The sequence below is a fragment of the Myripristis murdjan genome, chromosome 18 (genome assembly GCF_902150065.1).
Source record: "Myripristis murdjan chromosome 18, fMyrMur1.1, whole genome shotgun sequence".
NCBI lineage: Eukaryota > Metazoa > Chordata > Actinopteri > Holocentriformes > Holocentridae > Myripristis > Myripristis murdjan.
In genome coordinates, this window is record NC_043997.1 from 22,000,181 (window position 1) to 22,020,169 (window position 19,989).

General features: G+C 41.7%; 1 protein-coding gene across 2 annotated transcripts in view; it reads left to right on the forward strand.

Annotated features, from left to right (window-relative positions):
* The window catches only part of lrch4 (leucine-rich repeats and calponin homology (CH) domain containing 4), a 55,171-nt gene that overhangs the window by 14,357 nt on the left and 20,825 nt on the right, over positions 1 to 19,989 (forward strand). For both annotated transcript variants that reach the window (XM_030076044.1, XM_030076043.1), the window contains exons 2-9: positions 11,521 to 11,665; positions 12,604 to 12,733; positions 14,597 to 14,702; positions 15,832 to 16,078; positions 17,717 to 17,813; positions 18,594 to 18,708; positions 18,891 to 18,985; positions 19,094 to 19,146. In XM_030076044.1, coding sequence (XP_029931904.1) covers positions 11,521 to 11,665; positions 12,604 to 12,733; positions 14,597 to 14,702; positions 15,832 to 16,078; positions 17,717 to 17,813; positions 18,594 to 18,708; positions 18,891 to 18,985; positions 19,094 to 19,146 — 988 coding nt within the window. The remainder of the gene's footprint in view (positions 1 to 11,520; positions 11,666 to 12,603; positions 12,734 to 14,596; positions 14,703 to 15,831; positions 16,079 to 17,716; positions 17,814 to 18,593; positions 18,709 to 18,890; positions 18,986 to 19,093; positions 19,147 to 19,989) is intronic.

A 19,989-nucleotide genomic window follows, 5' to 3' on the forward strand; every position in this document is an offset into this window, starting at 1 on the left:
CATCATTTTTTCCAAAGCACAATATTGGCCTCATATTTTACTGGGATATACAATTTTATCACAGCTTCATGGAAATAATGTCCCGGGGCTGCAGGTCATAATGTCTTGTTTTTATCATTCCAGACGCCATGTTCCTGCCATACTGTTTACAGTGAGAACATAAATCTGCCGCAGCAGCCCATTTTACTGAAAAAAACACCAAAATGGGTGTCTTATCATGGCTCATATTGTAAGGTCTCTTTTCATCATGTTGATTATAGAGTTCAAATAGAAGTTTCAGTTCGTCTTCCATGCACTCTTCATACTTGGCATTCCATGCATTTGTTTAGGGCCGCAACTAGTGATGCTTTCCACCGTTGATAAATCTTTTGATCCTTTTTTCAATTAATTGATTAATCTTTCCATCTGTTAGAAGTGAAAAATGACAAGAAATGCCAATCTCAAGTTAGCAGATGCCAAATAAGCTCTTCATATTGCTTCTGTCATCTGATTAGCTGCTGTAAAAATCCAGTATTCTCTAAGTAAGTGAGGCTGCAACCAGAAAATGTTTAGTAATACAAAAAATCCATAATGTAAATCCAGTGAACCTCCACATTCTCAAACTTTCAAAGTTATATTTTGTAAATTCAACAGTTGTAAGTTCAGCAGTAGACCATTGCCTCCTTATGTGAGTCATGTTTGTAACCTGTTCAGATTGTAGCCAGAACTATGTTTTGAGGCAAAAGTGGACGATGAACAAAAGATCTGTGTTCTACAGCAGAGCTCCCGGTGAACCTGAGTGTCAGAATATAGATGTATATTGAGCTTAAGGACATACACAGGCAAAATTTGTCACTACACTTACATGCACTTTCAAGTTTTATGCAACAATAGGATCCTTTGTGCTGCACGTACGTCCACTAAAACAGACAAGAGTTAGACAAGAGTTAGTAGTGTGGTTTGTATCCTATCTGCTTCACTGAACACAGTTGAACTTGATATTCTGTAACATTTCATTTCCTGGTGTTATGTTTCTTAATCTTGACACTTTCAGGTAATGCTGGTTTATTCAGCATTTTCAGCATTGTGAAACCTGCACAGAGCCCAGACACAAGGGCACACACACACACACACACACACACACACACACACACTTTTGCCCATAAATGCATTGCTTATTTAGATTGGGATTCATCCACGCTAATTAGTATTTTTTCTATGAAGTCCAGCAACTGAAAATACAGAGACAGCAGAGAAAGAGGGCGTGGCACATAAAGTCAGTAAATAACCCTGAGTTGACTTGACACTGCAGTAAGCATGTTCCCTCTGTATGGTGCAGAACCTGGCTCTGTGCTCATGGCCACAGCTTTTTGTTCATCCTGTCCATTTACATACTTGTATTATTACCCATTATCAGCGATGGCAAGCCCACTAGGCACCTGGGACCTGCCTTCCTCAATATAGAGCCCCCTAACCCTAAGCCTAAGCCTTTTAATTGAAATTAACCATTTGAAACCTGCGCAAATTCACTTGTTTTCTTTCAGGAACATGGGGAAAAGAATGATGAGAAAATTAGCAAGAAATTATTTGAAATTAGGCTGAAAATGAGCATAAAATTACAAAAAAGTAAAAGAGAATTAAAAAATTATCTGTGCAGGGCCCTGGGTTCAAATCTGAACCCAGGTGCTTTGCTGCATGTCATCCCCCTGCCTGTCTTGTCCTCTCTCCACTCTAACTACTCTAACAGAAAAAAAATCTTAAGAAACAGAATTACTAAAAAAGTATCAAAACTTTCAAATTATTAAAAAAAAAAAATACCCAAACAATTTGTATTACAATTACTCTACAGTTACCACAAAATTGCAGAGAAATTGCAGGTAAATCATCAGTGGCTGTTCTACTCCTTTTTTGTTCTGTCTTGTTCTTGTTCTTTGACGCATGAAAGCAGTTCCAAGGGCCCCCAAATGTGTTGTGCCTAGGGCCCACAAATGTCCAGGGATGACACTGTCCAATATGGCTGCCTTGATTTGATTTAAATGCAAGAGCACTTGGCGACTCCCAACACAAAGTCACAGTCACAGCACATCTTAATCACTTTTTCAGCGACATCATTTAGTGCACATTATTTGTCAGTCTAGACATACAGCACCAGTCTAACCCACACACACACACACACACACAAACACAAACACTCCTTTAGCTCCTTGGAGTGGTGAGAAGCAGTGAGAAACAGCCTAATGTAGGAGGACACTGGAATACGAGAATGCATACACATACTAACATATTCATGGTGCCTGGCCTACATCTACAGTGCTGCTTCTTGACTGCTTGCCACTGTCACAGTAACAGGAATTGACAACACCACATCCTGTCTTACACCAACACCTCGCTGGAGACTTGCGTTGTCACTGGCAATGTTTTCAACTCAAGTAAACCCGAGCAGCATCAGATCAGATAGCAGTGTTCAATGCCTCGCCAGTTCTGTAAATACAGACCCAGGCCAGGGATGTGTAACTGCTGCGGCAAGGGTGTGGCTGGGAGCCTCACAAAAGATGGCAAACTCAATCGACGCAAGGCTGCAATGTTTTCTTTTGTGCATAATACCTTGATCTCAGCCGCACATAAATCGATTGTGGATATAGGGCTGCTGCTTGTGACATGCGAGGGATAGTTCATTCATTCTGAAAAGTGTGATATAATTTCACCTCCCCCCCTAAGACCAGCACCCCAACTCATTAATTTAGCCATTGCTACTGGTAGCAGCAGCAGTTTTCTTTCAGCTTGTTAAACAAATTTTGAGTTTAATGTGTAGCAGAATTTTCACAGCCTGAAATGGTGTAAAAAAATGTGGTATAGCTGTTTTCTCATGTGGTCTAAGCTCTCCATGCTGGTCCTCAGTTGCATCAGTGGCTGGCAGGTACCTGAAAGTTATGTGAAACATGTGATAGAGGGGAGTGAAGGAAAAGAAGAAGCTAACCACAATGTGTCAGCTGTCTTTTTTTTAGGGAGAAAGTTGTTATGTTTGTCCTCCAACACGTGTACATGCTACTTGTGTCTGTGTGGTGGCTGCTGCTCCTCTGGTGTGATGTGATGCAGAAAATGCAGAAGTTTTGGGACCTTTCTGGATGCTGAAAACAGGAGAAATACATTTATAAACAGTAATTTGAGCAAAACTATTATCTGAGTACTTGGGAGTTATATGTATATTCCAACACTTGTAAAATTATGTTAAATCTTTGAGTGGCTTAAGGCGTTTATTTTTCAGGATGGTAGCTGGGGGGAAGTCCAGCTCAATGGCAGGAGGCTAACAGTTAGCATTTGGAGCATCCAGCCAGTATCCAGCACTCAGTAACAATGAGAGGAAGATAGCACCACTACTGTCCTACAGAACAGCTGGGGGGAAGTGAAATAACACCATTTTCTCAAAATGGGTGTCCTTTTGACGGCTTGAGAGGCTCTGTAAGCAGCTGTGCTTGAGGTGTGGTTCAGGTCCTGCCAACAGTCCCGTGCTTTCAGCCTGCGATGAGCCACCCCTGACTGAGTTGAGTCACCTCTCGAGGTGTTTTTGTTGTCATCCTCCCAGTTGGCCTCTCCTTTTTTCCCTCCTGTTTTTGGCTGCTCTCCATTCTTTTGTCCATGCACCCCTGGTAATATCTGCCTGTTAGTCATCCACTCTGTCCCTCCCACTATACTTCTCTTTTTTTAAGTTCTTCAGAACCTGATATGAGCACAGTCTCATTTTGTGAGCACACACACACAAACACACACACACACACAGTGAGGCCCAGGTTCCCTCTTCTCTTGCATTTCAGTGTCACGCTGCGGGCTGAGTGAAGTGTGAAGTTTCTTGGCTGCGTGAAATGGAACGAATTTCTAAGCTCAATGTTTTTTTGGACTTTATCAACACCGCACAGCATGAGAGATCAGACAGAGGCACAAATTACAAACACTGACACACACACATGCTCATCAGATAGGTCATCCAAACTGTGAAAGTACACACTTCAGAACATAAAGATAAATGGAGCAGCTTATATAGTAGGGTTGTGCAACAGATACTTCACCTAAAATGTGGCAAACTGATACAGGTCAGAGCCTATTAGAAGGTGCCAGTCTGAACATGTATACTGGCTAATCAGCTTTTAGCAGCTTAATCTGGTCCATAAATGGGATGAGGGTGGAGTTGGCAGTGGGCATCTGAGAGAGGCAGGTGGCATGCTTTTCTCCCTCTCCCTCCATCCTCACAAATACTCTTCTTTGTCATCTTTATTCCTCTCAGAAAAGCATGGACGCACTTTCTTTCTTTTTCTGGCTTTGTCTAGTTCTGCCTGTGTCCTGGGCAGTTGCTCACGTGTCAAAATGTCATTTTCTCTCTATGTGATCAAGAGCAGACCTTTTCCTATCTTGTTTACTATTGGATTTTCAAGGAAAAATACAGACTTGCTCGTGCACTCTTCATCTCACTGCCCAGAACCCAGTCACAACTGTTCAGCAGGGATGCATGAAGAAGCTATCAGTCCTTTTTATATGTTGCTAGTAGAGATATTCTGTGAGAAGACAAAGGAGTGAGCACCCAAGGTGACATTCAGGAGATTATAAATGAGTATTTTGGTATAAGGTGGTTGTGTCTGAACACAGAGCTCCGTTATTAACGTGTTTGTGGCCTCTAATGTCTCAGTGATGCCGCTTGTGGCTCCCAGGGGACTTTATTTTCCACGTCATCCAGGTGAGCCGCTGGTAAACACCCAGCCACAAACCACAGCAGCTACACATGTTATTTTCATTGCAGCGGCAAGGTCTGACTGATAACACGGTACTTGGACTTAAGATGCTGATAGTTGATATTTTACACTGATATCACTATCTTAATGTTTGTCTTTTTTTCCTTTCTGGCATGAAACTCAAAGACAAGTTGTAACGTGTAGACAAGCTTCTGAAACTGCATTTCAGCATCCCTAGACTCTCAGCACACCTAGAAAAGTTGTTTGATTCTAAAATTGTATTTTGTTGAAGAAGTTATCAAAATGATATGGAAAAACTTTGTGGAAAAGTTATAAAAATGTATTTGAAGTGTCTTTTTTTTTTTCTTGTATATTGTTGAATATAAAAAAAAGCTGTGGTCTGCTCCAGGGGCGCGCACAAAAACAGACATGCAGTTATTTTTAAGAGTGTTAGCCACGAGGACGCCCACCTTGGTGGGAGGATGCTAACGGTTAGCATTTGGAGCACCCAGCCCGTAGCCAGAACTGAGTAGCAAAACTTTGGAAATTCGATGAAAGAAAAGGTGAATTCATGCCGTTTTCCATAAACTACATTATGCAAATTATCCTGAAAAGTTCAAATTCAGGTTTATTTAGAGCCCAAAACCCCTCCCTCCTTTGCTGCTGCATGGTGCATACAGTCAAATGATGTTAGTAATACAAATCAGTGGTCCATATTATCATGGCTCTTTGATAGGTGTGGTAAATGTATAGGCTAATGATTACTGTTGGAAGGGAGGTGTTCTCTGTCAGGTGTTCCACGACACAACACCTGCTCACAGCAGTTCTCTGCTCCACTGTCATGTTTTCTGTCTGACAGAGGAATCCTGGTTATTTAATTGTTATGCGATAAAGTGTTTCCTTTCCCAGTTTTGCTGTTTCCATCAGACTTTTCTAATGCGATACTCTAAAATGTGAATAAAAGTATGTTGATGGAAACACGGCTATCAGTGATGAGAGGATGATAGTAGCACCACCATCCCTTTTAAAGGACAACAACAGCTCCAGGTAGCAGTCTACCTCCTTCATCACCGCACACCATAAGGCAAAGCAGACTGTAGCTTCTTATGACACAATCAGTTTTCTAAGCCAGTCATATGATGACTCTTGAAAGCTAATAGGGTTGCAAACAGATTAGGGGGTTAATTGGCTTGGACAGCACACAGCAGTGCTTTAATTAGAGTGCTTTGGTTTTTTGAGCTTGCAGTTGGTGTTTGTACGACCGTACTACCTGCTGTAAAGTGACACCAGACTTTGGAACAGTAAAGATTTGGCTGTTATTTTTTTTCCTGTACTGTCTCAGCCACGCCTGAGGTACTGGAATACAACCTGTAATATGAGACTGTTGTCACTGTATTTCCTTAATTTTTTTCCAGTGAGTAGACCTTTTTCACATCAGCCAGTTTGACATGAAATAGCATACAGGTGTTATTAATAACATTTATTAACTTTCCATTCCATAGACCTAAATTGAATGGAGCCTTAAAGTCATCATCAACACCAGTGTTTACCTGCTATGTCATGTTAAAAAAGGCTGCTGTGGAAAAAGTTTTGAAATGTATCTTGCCATTATTTACTTAGTTAATTATTTTGTGAGTATGGCCTTTGTGTCTGTGCAAGAGTTTGCCTATGTGCTGTGTATGAACGAGTCCGTGCCCTTTTATTAAGAGACTCTGGGGCTTAGAGGAGCCCTGTTGACCAGAGTGTTGTACTCTCAGGGGTCTACGGGTCACCAGGGATGGAAATGGCTTAGCTGATCCCCCTCCATCACAACCTGAGCTGTAATTAGAGACAACGTTCTCTTCTGAGAGACCAATCCTCAATTAGTTGAGTCTTGGAAATCTTCCCAACATTGTCTGAGGTTGCATGATTACACACAGTATCCACACCTCCAGAAAAAGATGAAGAAGTCTTAAAGGAATACTCCAACATTTTGGGGAACATAGCCTTTTTCAGACTCACCCAGATTGAGACAGGATGTACCTTTATCCTTCTATCTAGGTGAACACATAAGTAGATCACACAGTCATAAGCAAATTGTATAACCCTTTAATAGATTACTCGGTTAATGCCTAGAAAATGCTCCAAGCGTCACCTTTTAAATTAGATTTGAGATCGCATTCTAAAGGTTTCAAAATCAAAACTTTAGCTTTCTGGAATGTGCAGACAGAGTAGAGAGAAGATACACACAAACACTTTCATCCACACCCATGTTCCAGTTTGGTTTTATGCTGTGTGTTTGATCAACCAGCTCATGTCTTCAACTTAATGACAGTTGACCTCGTGCTTAAGCCTGTCACAAAATCTGCACGGTCACCATGGTAGCTGAGCAGGGGTCAATCCAGCATCTTAAAGTGGCTCTGGATTAGTCAGCGCAGGTATTTTCTTGGTGTTTAAGTCTATGTTTTACAGGGCTGCAGTGTTGTCCTGGCTGATTATTGGAGGTGTTATTAATGTTCTCTCAATAATAGGTGGAAATTTGTAAAACCTGCTTTTTGTCTGAATGGCAGTGGAACAAAAGTGAGTGGGCGGGGCAACACCCTGCATGTTTTTGCATGTTTTCTCTCTCTGAAGCACCTAGTCACACTGTGAATCAGCTCCTCTGCAGGGAGGAGGGAGGAGGGAGGGGGGAGTTTCTGTTCTGGTCATTATGACATGTTGGCCATGCCGAGCCAACAGACTTGGCACTGCGGCACAGAGCAGGCCTGTTTAAAGCCAGCCTCCTGTTGTGCGCTGCCCTGTGGAAGGCCAGTTGGATGCTGGATGTATCAGAGCCTCTCAGCTCCCATTCCACAACAAATGCTTTTCCCATGATGCCCATGTTGAGTCAGTCTGGCTTTGTTAGAGCAGCTACCAGGACATTTGGGCAGAGTGCCACTTGGGAATTAAACGAAGGCAGGGAGAGACCAGAGCTGCCAGGGACTGTTCAGCTGTTGTGGAGTGTGTGTGCCCTTGTATTTCTGGGCCAGATGTCCTCATAAGGATGGAAAGATGAAGACAGTTCTCCAAAGTGAGGACCTTTACTCGTCCTCACTTCTTCAAGAGACCAGGTCAAAATTAGCACTTTTTTTTTTTTTTTTTTTTAAACAAGACTTATTCTTTTACTTTTGGCCTTTAGGAAAACATACTTGTGTTCACCGACAACGTAGCTTTTGGAAATACTCTCCAGAGAGGATATTTTTGAAAATACCTTTGTCCTACTGTCATGTGGACAGGTGAAAATGAATAAATTTAGCACTAATGTCACTGGCACCTCTTTGCTTCTTTGCACATGCTCACAGTGGGACGCTGACCTAACGCAGGCACCACTTTATTTACGCATTTCTTTTCACCAATTTGTGATTTTTAGGAGGAGCGCAGCCCACTCCTCTGTCCATATAAATCTCTCAGCCTTGTTTTGATCATTCCTCTTCCTTTTCCCAGCAGTTTTGGACACTGAGAAGACATTTTGAACTGCATTTGCTCTAACATTTGTAGCTAACTCAGCCACCCTCAGCTTCTTTGCACATGCTCATATTGCAAAGATGTATTTCAAATGTTCTCTGCATTTTGTCTAAATTTTTAGAATTAACATTTTAGCAAAATATAATGAACACTTATGGTCAGGTAAGTAGTCAGGTCCAACCGTCACTGGTGAGAACTTTGTAGTGTGTATTGAACATTTCATTTGTTTACAGTTCAGTTTTACACCCCTAGCACAGAGAGATTGTTGAAATGCTCCTGTGTACACATAATTGTTTTAAAAAACAAACAAGACAGCAGGAAGACAGCCTGTTTTTGTCTGGACGTAGCCTGGTGGCATTATGGGATGTAGGTATCTAGTGCAAAGTGCAAATTAGCGTGTGTGCACATCTTTATTATATAATTCAGTTTTGCTAGGTTTTGTAGCAAACCATCATTTCCTTTTCAAAACAAGATTGTAATTCTCAGCAGATGATATGGAGACAGGACCACCTCTCCATCCCCCAGTGCACACACACACACACACACACACACACACACTCACTCACTCCTACCCCCACCCCCTACCCATTGTTCAGACAGCCTCCCTCCAGCTATGGGACAGTGGAGGCAGTGAGAGATGAGGCTTCATTGTCCCAGTGCATATCTGCGCTCTCTCATATCTACTGTACATACAGAAAACACACACATACACACAGACAAAACAAAAACCTGTACGATTTTGCACAGCCAACATATTCTAAGAAATCACACACACATACAGAGAAGCTGTGGGTGTTGGCAGGCAGTGAAGCATGCCGCTGCGTTTATTGAAGCCACGTGAAATCCTCCTGATAATGAAACACCTTTTATTAATGTCAGCCAGACATTAAAACAGAGCTGAAGAACAGACAGAGAAGCCGACACACAGGCAGGGCCTCTAATAGCCTAGAAAAGCCGTAAGTGAGCGAAATCTAAGGTCATTAAAATATTAAAAATGTCTTAAATCCAGCAAAAGAAACTTTTTGAAACCTGCACATCCAAGCCGGGACGATGCATAGAAAGAAACAAATATAACATGGCCCTTTAGTGCTGACCAAACCCGTGCTCTCCTAAAAATATTCCTGCTACTGAGAATCGAAAAAGGAATGTGTGTCACTGAAGATGCCAAGTATGGATTAAAGTTTGACCGTTACAGGTTTTTGAAGGCTGATGCCCATATGTTTTTTTTTTTTTTTTGGTTGTTTTTTTTTTTTTTACTGAAGCTGCTGATAGACAATACTTTGTGCAAATATTCAATATTTCTAAATTGGGCCATGTTTTACGCCAGAAAATTAGAAGTATTCATCTTTTCTTCCAGTTTTCGCCTCTGAAAAAAGTATTTTGGCTGTCATGGTGTGACTCTGAAACTCTCCTTTGTAGTCGAAAATAATTTAATAAAACAAAAATCCATGCACACTCAGTTCTACAACAAATATGTAACCAATCAAACTGCATTATCCATCATATCGGAGGTGGACGCAGTGGCTTAAGTGTATCTTATTTTTAATAATAAAGGCAAGCCTGTCAGTAATCTATCAGTCTAATGCTATACAACAGAATACTGTTTTCAATTACTTTACAGTTTCTTTGTGAGTATTGGTCCTCTGCTTGCAGACAAAGTACCACCAACCCCATTTCTTAGTTCTGGAATTGAGAGTCCTGTCTATTGTTTGTATTTCCACCCATCACTGAGACTGAGCTTACTTCCATTGTCAGTACCCTCTTCAATTCTGGATTCTAGCTTCAAAAGTCCCCGCAGAGCCACAGGGGCCTGTACACAGAGAGGCAGATGCATCCTCCCCCAGCCCATTGGTACAACATCAATCAATAAATGGCCATTGGGCTGTCTAACATTGACAGTCTGTCTGATGCTGCCGCCTGTGAAAGGTTCCTGCTAATGGAGCTTTGTGGGAGCAGTGCAGGTCTGTGGAGAAGCTCACGCTTTGTTGTGTCTGGTGCACCCTCAGACGTTTCTGCATCTCACATAGGCACACATGCCCCCGTGTATAGTCAGGGTCAGGCGGGTGTATTTCTGGAGAGCAGATATGTTAATTACAGGGTCTTTACGGAGTACGCTCGGTAACGCTGTCATTACAAGGAAGGGGGGGCAGAGCAGCAAGGAGAGGAAACACTTGGAAGGAAGAAAAATAAAGAGAGAGAGATGGGTGAGAAGACAAAGAGGAAGAGAAAAACCAGGGAATGAATAGTAATGGAAGACTGAAGGGAATAAACAAATTACGTAAGATCCATCACGTTAGAGGATGCTGACACTGACTGGCAGATTTTTAGTGGCATTAAGTAATAAAAGAAAAAAGACTGAGGTATAATTCACACACTGGATGTCAGGGACTCTACAGGGAACTCGGAGAACATCGGGGAATTTTAGGGATATCAGGAACAATTTTACAAATGGATCAACGTCCAGAAATATAGAGTAATAACTTCCCAACTTGTTTGATACATTCATTACATTAAGTTTTCATGAAAACTAGACAGGAAACCAGACTGAAAAACAGCATTGACAAACATATTTTTGGTTCACTGAAGCACTCCACCGATCAAACGTTTTGGAATTTGATATCATTGCCCAGTTGGGATTCTTAATTAGGGAATTATGGTCGTCTGTTACTCATCCATCCAACAAGGTGGATGGGAATGGCCTAGATAAGTTGTGGAAACGGAAGGGAAAGCGGCCAAAGGCAGGCTATTTTTGGAAGTTCTCACCCATCCTGTGGTCAAAAATGGACCACAGGACGCCTCGCCAAGATTCTGTGTTTTTTTGCCTTGAGCTTTTTGTTCATTTTAGGCCGGTGGTTTTGAAAAGCCATGTTTACATCCTCCATGTGGATTCACCCATATGACCTGATTAAGCATAAAATACCATTTCAGTACCATGAATTTCAGTGAAGATGCTGTTTTCTGTCTGCTACACCAGTATTGCTTGAGATGGTCTTTGTCCATATTGTCCTGGCTTGTTAATGTAGCTGTGGTGGTGGGAAGTAGTTTTACTCTTAAAAGGATAGTTCACCCATTTTGGAAAACGTGATATTATCTCCTCAGGCCATTTGCTGCATGTTCTCTCTTTCTCAAATATTGCAGAAATGCCAACAAAAATAATCTAAAAAAAAAAAAAAAAACTGTTAGCCTCCTGCTGTTGAAGTGAACTTTCTAATGTCACTTCCTCAGTATTCTCCTCGGCCTATAGGTTCAAGCGCTAAAATCACTTTACTTTTGCAGCTGTTCTAATTTTGTTTGCATATAGGAGAAACCCCGATCTGATGTTTGTCTTTGTTTGCAGATCTGTCAAAGAATCGACTGTGTGAGCTGCCGGAGGACCTCTGCCAGTTCATCTCTCTGGAGACGCTCAGCCTTTACCACAATGGGATGCGCTCGCTGTCCTCCAACCTGGGCAACCTGCAGGCCCTCACCTACCTCAACCTCAGGTACCTCAACACCGTACGCTGGAATCTGCGGGTCACTTTTGTTTCTTGGTATATTGTTTCAGACAGACTTAAATCTCTCAGTAGTCTTGTATTTCATTCTTGTCTGAAATGTGTCTCAGACCTCCTGAAGCACCATTTTTTTTGTCCTATTCTGAGTATCCAGTTGGTGGGTATGATGATTAATTCTGGATTTTACCTGCAACTGTAATTAACAAACAAAATAAATTTGTTTTCTTCCCTGAACACATATTTTTTAACTCTCCCTCTCACATATAAATCTGTGCTGGCATGTGGATTTGGACACGTGTGGATGTTATTTCCTCCCATGATTGAGGACTATGGCTTTGCTGGTGTCCATCCTGCAGGATTTTACAGCCTCTGCTAGTGCTGGCCAGGCTGACATTTTGAATATAAATTTGAATGAATGGCCCACCACAGTGTCACCACTAGGCCAACATTGCCCTAAACTTCACCCTCAGGCAAACTTGCCGAAATCCTCTCAGTCCACATGGAGGCTAAGCCCAAAAAGTGCTGGCAAAAAGCATCCCATAATGCATTTCACCTTCCCCACATGTGCTTCAGTGAATCACAGTGCATTTTATTGGTAACATTTCTTGAAAATGAAAACATCATCGAAAATGCCCTACTGATTGGCCCACCACAGCGCCACCAACAGGCCAGAAAGTCCCCAAGCTTCAAGAAGCAATATCTCATATGCCACACATCACACACACAAAAATGTAATAATAATAAAATTCACTCAGGGCTATCTACACTAATCATGGAGGACAATGTAGTCACTGTTAACTTGTTTTTTGAGGTTTTGTGCTGTTATTAAATTTTTTTCAGGATGAAAAAAAAGCCCTGGTCCATATTGCATTTTAATACTGTTTTCTGTGTGTGTGTGTGTGTGTGTGTGTGTGTGTGTGTTTCCACAGTCGCAATCTTCTGTCCAGTTTACCCCCGTCGGTGTTTCAGCTGCCCCTCCTGCGAGTGCTCATCATCAGTAACAACAAGCTGTCCTCCCTGCCCGCCTCTATACACTTGCTTACACATCTCCGACAGCTGGTACAACACACACACACACACACACACACACACACACACACAGCCATCTTTCCCAGTTTCTTTACAGAAGACAGGTTGCTCTAGCTTTATTCGTGTGTCATTTTAAACAAAAAACTGCAAAACCTGTTGGGATTCATGATGATGGATTAACAGTATGTCTCTTCAAGCTATTTTTAATGTGTTTTTGAAAACAATGACTTCCAGGAGGCAAACCTGCAGACAGACAGCAATACCTTCTGACTATAGCAAATTGGGTATTGGACATTAAATGTGAATGAAAAGGCGCTTTGTCTTTTCTCCTTTTATGTGGAAGTGACACTGAACAGAACTGAGTTTTGCTTTTGCTGTCAGCTCTTGCCTTCCATGTAGCTCGCATCTTTTTTACTCTCTCTGCACTGCCTCTTCTGGTTCTTCTGTAAGAGGTAGAGAGGGTTTCTTGCATTGGAGTCTGATGTAGGAACTGGTCCGCGGTGTGCTCTACAAAGTATCGTTTCCTGGTTGATGTCAGATTTCTTATATCCAAACGCCGTCTGTGCAACAGAAGCGCCCCGCTTTTTAGGTACCAGTTCCTCTTGTCCCTGTCGGATTGTGTGCTGCTGGGAGTTTCATTCTGTGTCACGCTTCTCTGTGTTAGTTATTGGAGTCCACATGTAGTAATGGTGCATTCAAGACAAGTGGGAGCTCAGACTCAGTGATGTAAAAGACTAGCCTAAAACAGCTTTTGCGACAACGATTGAAACAATAGAGGAAAATTTGTATCAGTAGACATTTTTCTCTTGTCCCAAAATATATCATCATATCGCCCTGCCATTTAATTTTATAATGAATTTTAGCCGTTTCCGTTATCCTTTGTTCTATCACATGTTTTGTTAATGTCAGATCAGCGATGCTTGATCAACGTCAAAATTCTTGTGCTTAAAAAGGCTGCGTCCAAGAGCTGGTTTTTAAACACAACAGTCCCTCAGCAAGCCCCTGCTCCCAGGCTAAGCTCACCGTCAGCCAACACCTCCTTGCCCAACACAAAGCAGGCCAGCTCCGTATAGCTCTTCATCCTCAACCTCTCCCTCAGTTCTCCCCGGCGGATGAAAGTGAATCCCAAATTCACTCACGTTGTGGATTGAGCTTTTGTCCGCTTGGCATTTTGCCTTGCTACGTTTCCTTTTTTCGGCGATCCACATTTGCAATTTTCACACTTCCTCGTGGATATGGTGCTGTCCATCTGGCGCTGTGCTGTGATTGGCTGGGAGCTACACACCCACTGCCCGAAAGCCATGCCCAGGGTCTGCCTACAAACATGCCAACACACACTTGTAGTGGCTCAGAAGTGATGACTGAGAAGGGATTCTTTTTGTATGAGGCAATACATTGTTTTTTGGGGAAAATCCTACCCATTGTGCCTTTAAATGTCAAGGTCCTGAACACCCTGTCTGGGTTTATTTTGTGGCAAAGACTAGCTGCCTGTACATTAACCCTGACTGAATTCCTTTTTGGCGGTCTTTCGTGGTCTGACATGATGCATCTTGAGCAACAGCATCCATAACTACTGTGTGTCAGATGTGCGGAGGCTACAACCAGAACATCTGCTAAAACAAAGCACCGTGGGAAAGGCCAAAAATCTCTATAGGAGCCACATCAGAGGTTCCTATTGGCTGTTCCAAATTACAGATTAAAAAAACAAGCGGTTTCTGTTGCACAAAGGCATATTGGGTTTATCTTGGAGGGTGAAATATGCTTTTTTTTTGGCCTTATGAGATCTTTTCACATTATTATGAGGAAGGGGAGCACAATTTGGAGGTTGGTGTCTGACTCACCTTCTCTCTCTCTCTCTCTCCCTCTCTCCCTCTCTCCCTCTTTCTCTCTCAGGATGTGAGCTGTAATGACCTGCAGTGTTTGCCGGCAGAGTTGGGCCAGTTGGAGTGTCTGAGGGATTTGAACTTGAGGAGGAATCAGCTCACCACTCTGCCTGAAGGTACACAGATGCTTGATGTTCGACCGCTCACCTCCTCACAGTGTCTGCACCAAAATGCAGCCAGTTTGATTACCTCGGCTCATATTACTCTTATCCCAGCGATTCACAAAGCCAGTGTAAACACCAGTGTTAACACAGACAAAGATGGAAAACAACCGAGGCATTACATTTGCTTGTAATTACCAGCTGACGCAGAATATGACAGTCGTTCCATGTCATGCCTACTTAAAGAGATTTGTTTGTAAAGTCTGAATATAGGCTTCAGTGTCTAACTTTGTCGGGAATTTTTACTGTTTTGTCTGAGGGAGCCTGCTCTGAGGGAGTTTGGTCTGATGTCCAGATTTACCAGACATGAGACTTGACAGTTTTCCTGAGACCTGAGGCCTTTTATTCTGAGGAACAGCATAATTTTGTCTGCGGTGTGAGGATGTCCTAAAATTTACACTGCACATGTGTAAAAAAGCAAAAACAGCTCATTTGAAAAGTACTCAATAAAAACTCAGTTTCTTAAAAAAAATGTCATTACTTATTACCTTTATCATGAAATTCAAAAGGAAAAGAGGACATCGTTTAAAGTAGTTTACTTTTATTCATAATAATAATGATGATAATGATTAAGTGGATAAAGGATAAAGTAAGTAAAGGATGAATAATCCAGTTAGTGGTGGATCCTGTAATGCTCCAACATGCTCCTAGCTTGTACAACTGTAAATCTAAATAGGCCAAGGCCATGGGTTTGGATCTACTGACACTCACTGACGTTCCTCACCTTGTTCCCCTCATTCATCATAAACTGGCCATCCTCCAGAGAAATGCTCATGGACAGCCTGCAAAAATTACACTGTCATATATGATTTAAAATGTAGTTAGCCACAGTACCGGAGTCAAAATAAGTGCTGTTACAAAATATTTTTAAAAAGGACAATCACATTTCTAGCACAGATTTCAGAATCTTGACTTACTATTGAAGGTGCCAGTTATTCAGGAAATTTCATCATCCCAAGAGAGAGCATTTCATCAAACAGAGGATGGGGATAATTCCTCATATAATTCCAGTCCCATGTGTGTAACCGTAAATTCTTACTAATATGCTTGACCAACAATTTTCCTTCTCTCTGCCACCTCCCAGAAATCTCAGAGCTTCCCCTCGTCCGCCTTGACGTGTCATGCAACCGCATTTCCCACGTGCCCTTGTGCTACCGCCACCTGCGCCACCTCCAGAGCATCACGCTCGACAGCAACCCGCTGCAGATGCCGCCGGCACAGATCTGCTCCAAGGGCAAATACCACATTTTCAAGTACCTCAACATGGAGGCCTGCAAGAGGAGCCATGAGGAGCTGGAGAGACACCTGAGGCCCGCAGGCTTCAACAGCTGGTGAGGAAGACTGGGAGACAGGAGAAGTGGATGGGAGATTAGGGGGAAACGAGGAAGAGCTGGTAGAATGAGCAGGGTTTCCACTGGTCATGGGGTTTTCTGCAGTTTCATGGAATTTTGAGAGATCTGTTAGAGACAGGAAAAGTCATGGACATCGAGAAATAATGAGAGGTGACAAAGATATGAACTGTGAAGAAGATGAAATAGAGATAGCTAATACATCAAACTGCATCAGACACATCATAGCAGAGAACGACACCGACTGAACCAGATTCTATTTTTAAAGAAGCCATGGAACTTCTGAAATGTCATGGAAAACTGTAGACTGCTCAAAGCTGTGGGACCAGGGGGGAAGAACATGTTTTAGATGATCCAACTGCTCTACTTAATATGGAAAGTCACAGAAGATTTGACATCATCACAGCGGGAAGTTTATGTAGAGAAAGGGGTGGTGGAAGGAAAGGCTGTGTTCACACTTTTCTGCTTGTCTTAAACTGCTGCTTTTTCATCAAAGTTTCTGGGGAGTGGCTTCAAGTACAGAGAGTGATCACTTTGGTGAAAGGCGTTGAGAAAAAGAAATCTAGAGGAAACCTGTGAGTCAGCAAGGAGGGAGAGGAAGGCAAGGTTTCACATTATGTAGACAGATGACAGTTTACTGCAGTAACAGTGCAAACCAGAAGGTTGCATAGCAGTTGTTACTCTGCTTTGTGGTCATTTCTAAGTGATGGACCATTCCACATAAGTAACATGGAAAAATTGATTCAGTGTGGAGATTGTGATTCTTTTTTTTTTTTTTTTTTTTTTTTTTTTACAGCAGTTATCGGTTCCATGGTGCCAAAAATTTATCTTCTTATTTACATTTTCATCACTTTGCTGATACAACCATGTCACAACTCAACTCAACAGGGGTTACCCATAGATTGTATTGGCAATACAAATAAGCCAGCGCCACTTAGTAATTATGTTCATAATTTCTTTTTACAGTCAAGTCAAACAGGTTGCACTGTTTGCGCTGATCCGAGATACAAGTTATTTATTAGAGTGGATTGCTGAAGAAGTAAAATGCTGAATGCCTCAAATGCATTTCTGAATTTCCCCAACAAAAACCATTTGATAGTTGTTGAACTACTAGCTACTACAGCTAGTCATTGTGGAGACAAAGTGAGTATTGCACAGGCCATTTGTTGCAGTCACAAAATGCAGGTGAGGAAGCACTTTTATGACAAAAGAAGAGGAATAGCATGAACATGGTGTAAAGGGATGGATGGGGCAAAGAATGGAAAAGGAATGGACTCTGAAAGATTAGACAGAGAGGGTATGTTAAGTAAGAGGGAGACAGTCTATCAAGTATTTATAAAGTGTAATGGATCACCCTCCTTCACCTGCAAGGCCTATTCTCATGAAATGTATGGGAGCAAAGACAGGGATAACAGAAGTGGCAGAACATTTGAAAGTGTTTTCTGGGGAACTTTGACCCAGTCTGCTTGTGGGAATACAGGAGTCAGTGCTCTTTAGGCTAATGAACCATCATGCAACAGTTTGCCAGAAACACTGTGGTGTTTAGTTAGCTATGTGTGTGTGTGTGTGTGTGTGTACGTTTAACCTTTTCCAATTTGTGTTTTCCATGTGTCCCTGCAGTCTGTCTGATCAGGAGCTGTTCCCAGGTCAGTATGGAGGGCTGGACTCTGGCTTCAACAGTGTAGACAGTGGCAGCAAACGGTGGTCTGGGAATGAGGTAAAACTGTTGTACACTTCCTGCACACACACACACACACACACACACACACACACACACAGATGAGCATAAGGTACATGAGGGCATTAATGTGTTATGGGTGACTGAAGTGGTATTGGATTGTGTAAAAACGCACAAAAAACAAATCTGCTATAAAGTTGGACAGGAACCTGTTTGGCCTTATTAAAGGGACAGTTCACCCATTTTGAAAAAAAAAGGGGGGGGCGCTTAATCTTCCCTTCAGCTAAGGGGGAAGTCCACCAGTAGAGGGTTCTTTTAACCCTCAACACCTTGTAGGAAAATACTGCAGCTTTATATGTGTTTTTTAAATATTTTTTGCCTGATTTGCGCTAGGATGCACTCCAGCACCCCTTTACCCCACAAGCAGATTGACAATGAATGAATAAATGAATTAATTTTAATAATTAAAAATGTAGGTTTCTTGTATTGTTTTAAACATTTATTTGTAATTAATTAACTTATTAAATAAGTTTCTGTTTGTTATTTTTTTGTGTTTTGTTTTTGGGGGGGGGTTGTAATTTTTTTTAAACTGATCCAGCAGTTTTGTGATAAATTCCTTTTGCCTTTTTCCCATGTTTTTGAAAGAAATCACGTGAATTTGTGCAGGTTTGAAACAGTAAAAGTCAGGTGAAATTGAATTGTAATCCAGCTGCATCACACCCAACCACAGCTCAGATTTGTATTTGTATTGTATTTTTTAAAAGGGCATCCTCTCAACCATGAATAAATGAATGAATGTCTCTTGATCGGTGTGTCTAGTCAGCAGATGACTTCTCAGAGCGTTCCCTTCGCCTGGCCGAGGTCAGCAGAGATCAGAGGAACTTGGAGGAAGAGGCGGAGGAGGAGGAAGACTCCCCTCTGGCAGCTAATGGAGGTGAGGAAGGGGACACACACACACACACACGATAAGAGAAAAACTCATAGCCATAATGAGTAATCCTTTCTTTTCTGACTATATTCTTTGCTGGGAATTGGAATCTGTATTTTAATGACCCCTCAAGTGTTGCATGGTCATCACCCCATCTCTCTTTTCCCGCCGTCCCTCCCTGTTTGCAGTGAACGGAGAGACAGAGCAGGTGGACTTCATCGACAGCAGCGTGACGGAGGAGGAGGAGGAGGAGAGCAGGACCGATGTAGCTACACCTCCTCTGGTATGGATGACCGTCAGTTGTCTGCTGTCCAGTTCTTACACAACATGTTGCTTAGAGTATTAGTTTACAATAGGGAAGTGACTGTTGGTGTCATTGACTGATTTCTAGGAGCAGAAGGTGCAGTCTTCACCCTCGCAAACCAAGGACTCATCTACACGCAGGTGGGTGTATGTCACACATGTATTTATATTCACACTCTAAATGGGCTGTAGAAATACATGGATATGCAGACACACTCAGTCTGGCCAGTATTGTTTGAATTTGCACGCTTTGGATTGCTTTATGGCATAAAACAGGAAGAGGGCACTGTTGTTCCAAATCAGAGCTTAGGTTTGTGCCTGTGACAGATGGTGGGAAGAGGGAAACGCTGCTGGAAAAACTTGTTCCTCTTTATCCTCTTCAATAAAGACAAAGATGCCTGGGAGGGGGCAGGGCACAGGAGGCTGAAGGGGTTTATTTCACCCCCTTAACAAAATTGACTTTGTTTGCTTTTTTAAATTTTGGACAGAATTTTTTTGTTGCTGCTTTGTAATTTTGTTTTTATTACAAATTCTGTGGGTATTTTTTTTTTTTTTTGTCATTTAGTAGTATTTTTCTAATAATTTAATTGTAATATAGGTTATGATAATTAATTTCCCAGTAATGATATAAAAATTTTCTGTGATTTTTTTTTTTTCAAACTTTTTGATAGTTTTTTGTATTTTTTTGCTTATTTCTGGTCATTTCCTTGTAACTGACTCTGGCTGTTTCCTTGTAAGGTTTCAAAGGTGGTGTTCAGATGTTTGTTTCTTTTTTTAAATTCTTAAATTCTTTTTGCATTTTTTTTTTTTTTACTAACATTCTGGTGATTTTTTTTCTCCATGTTTTGGATAGAAATTAAGAGATTTTGTTCAGGTTTCAAAGGGTTAATCTGGAGAAACAGTAAAACCAACAAAACCACTTATATGAGAAATAGGCCACAGATCAACCTGTCTCTGTTTTCATTTGTTCATTGTATTTGCACC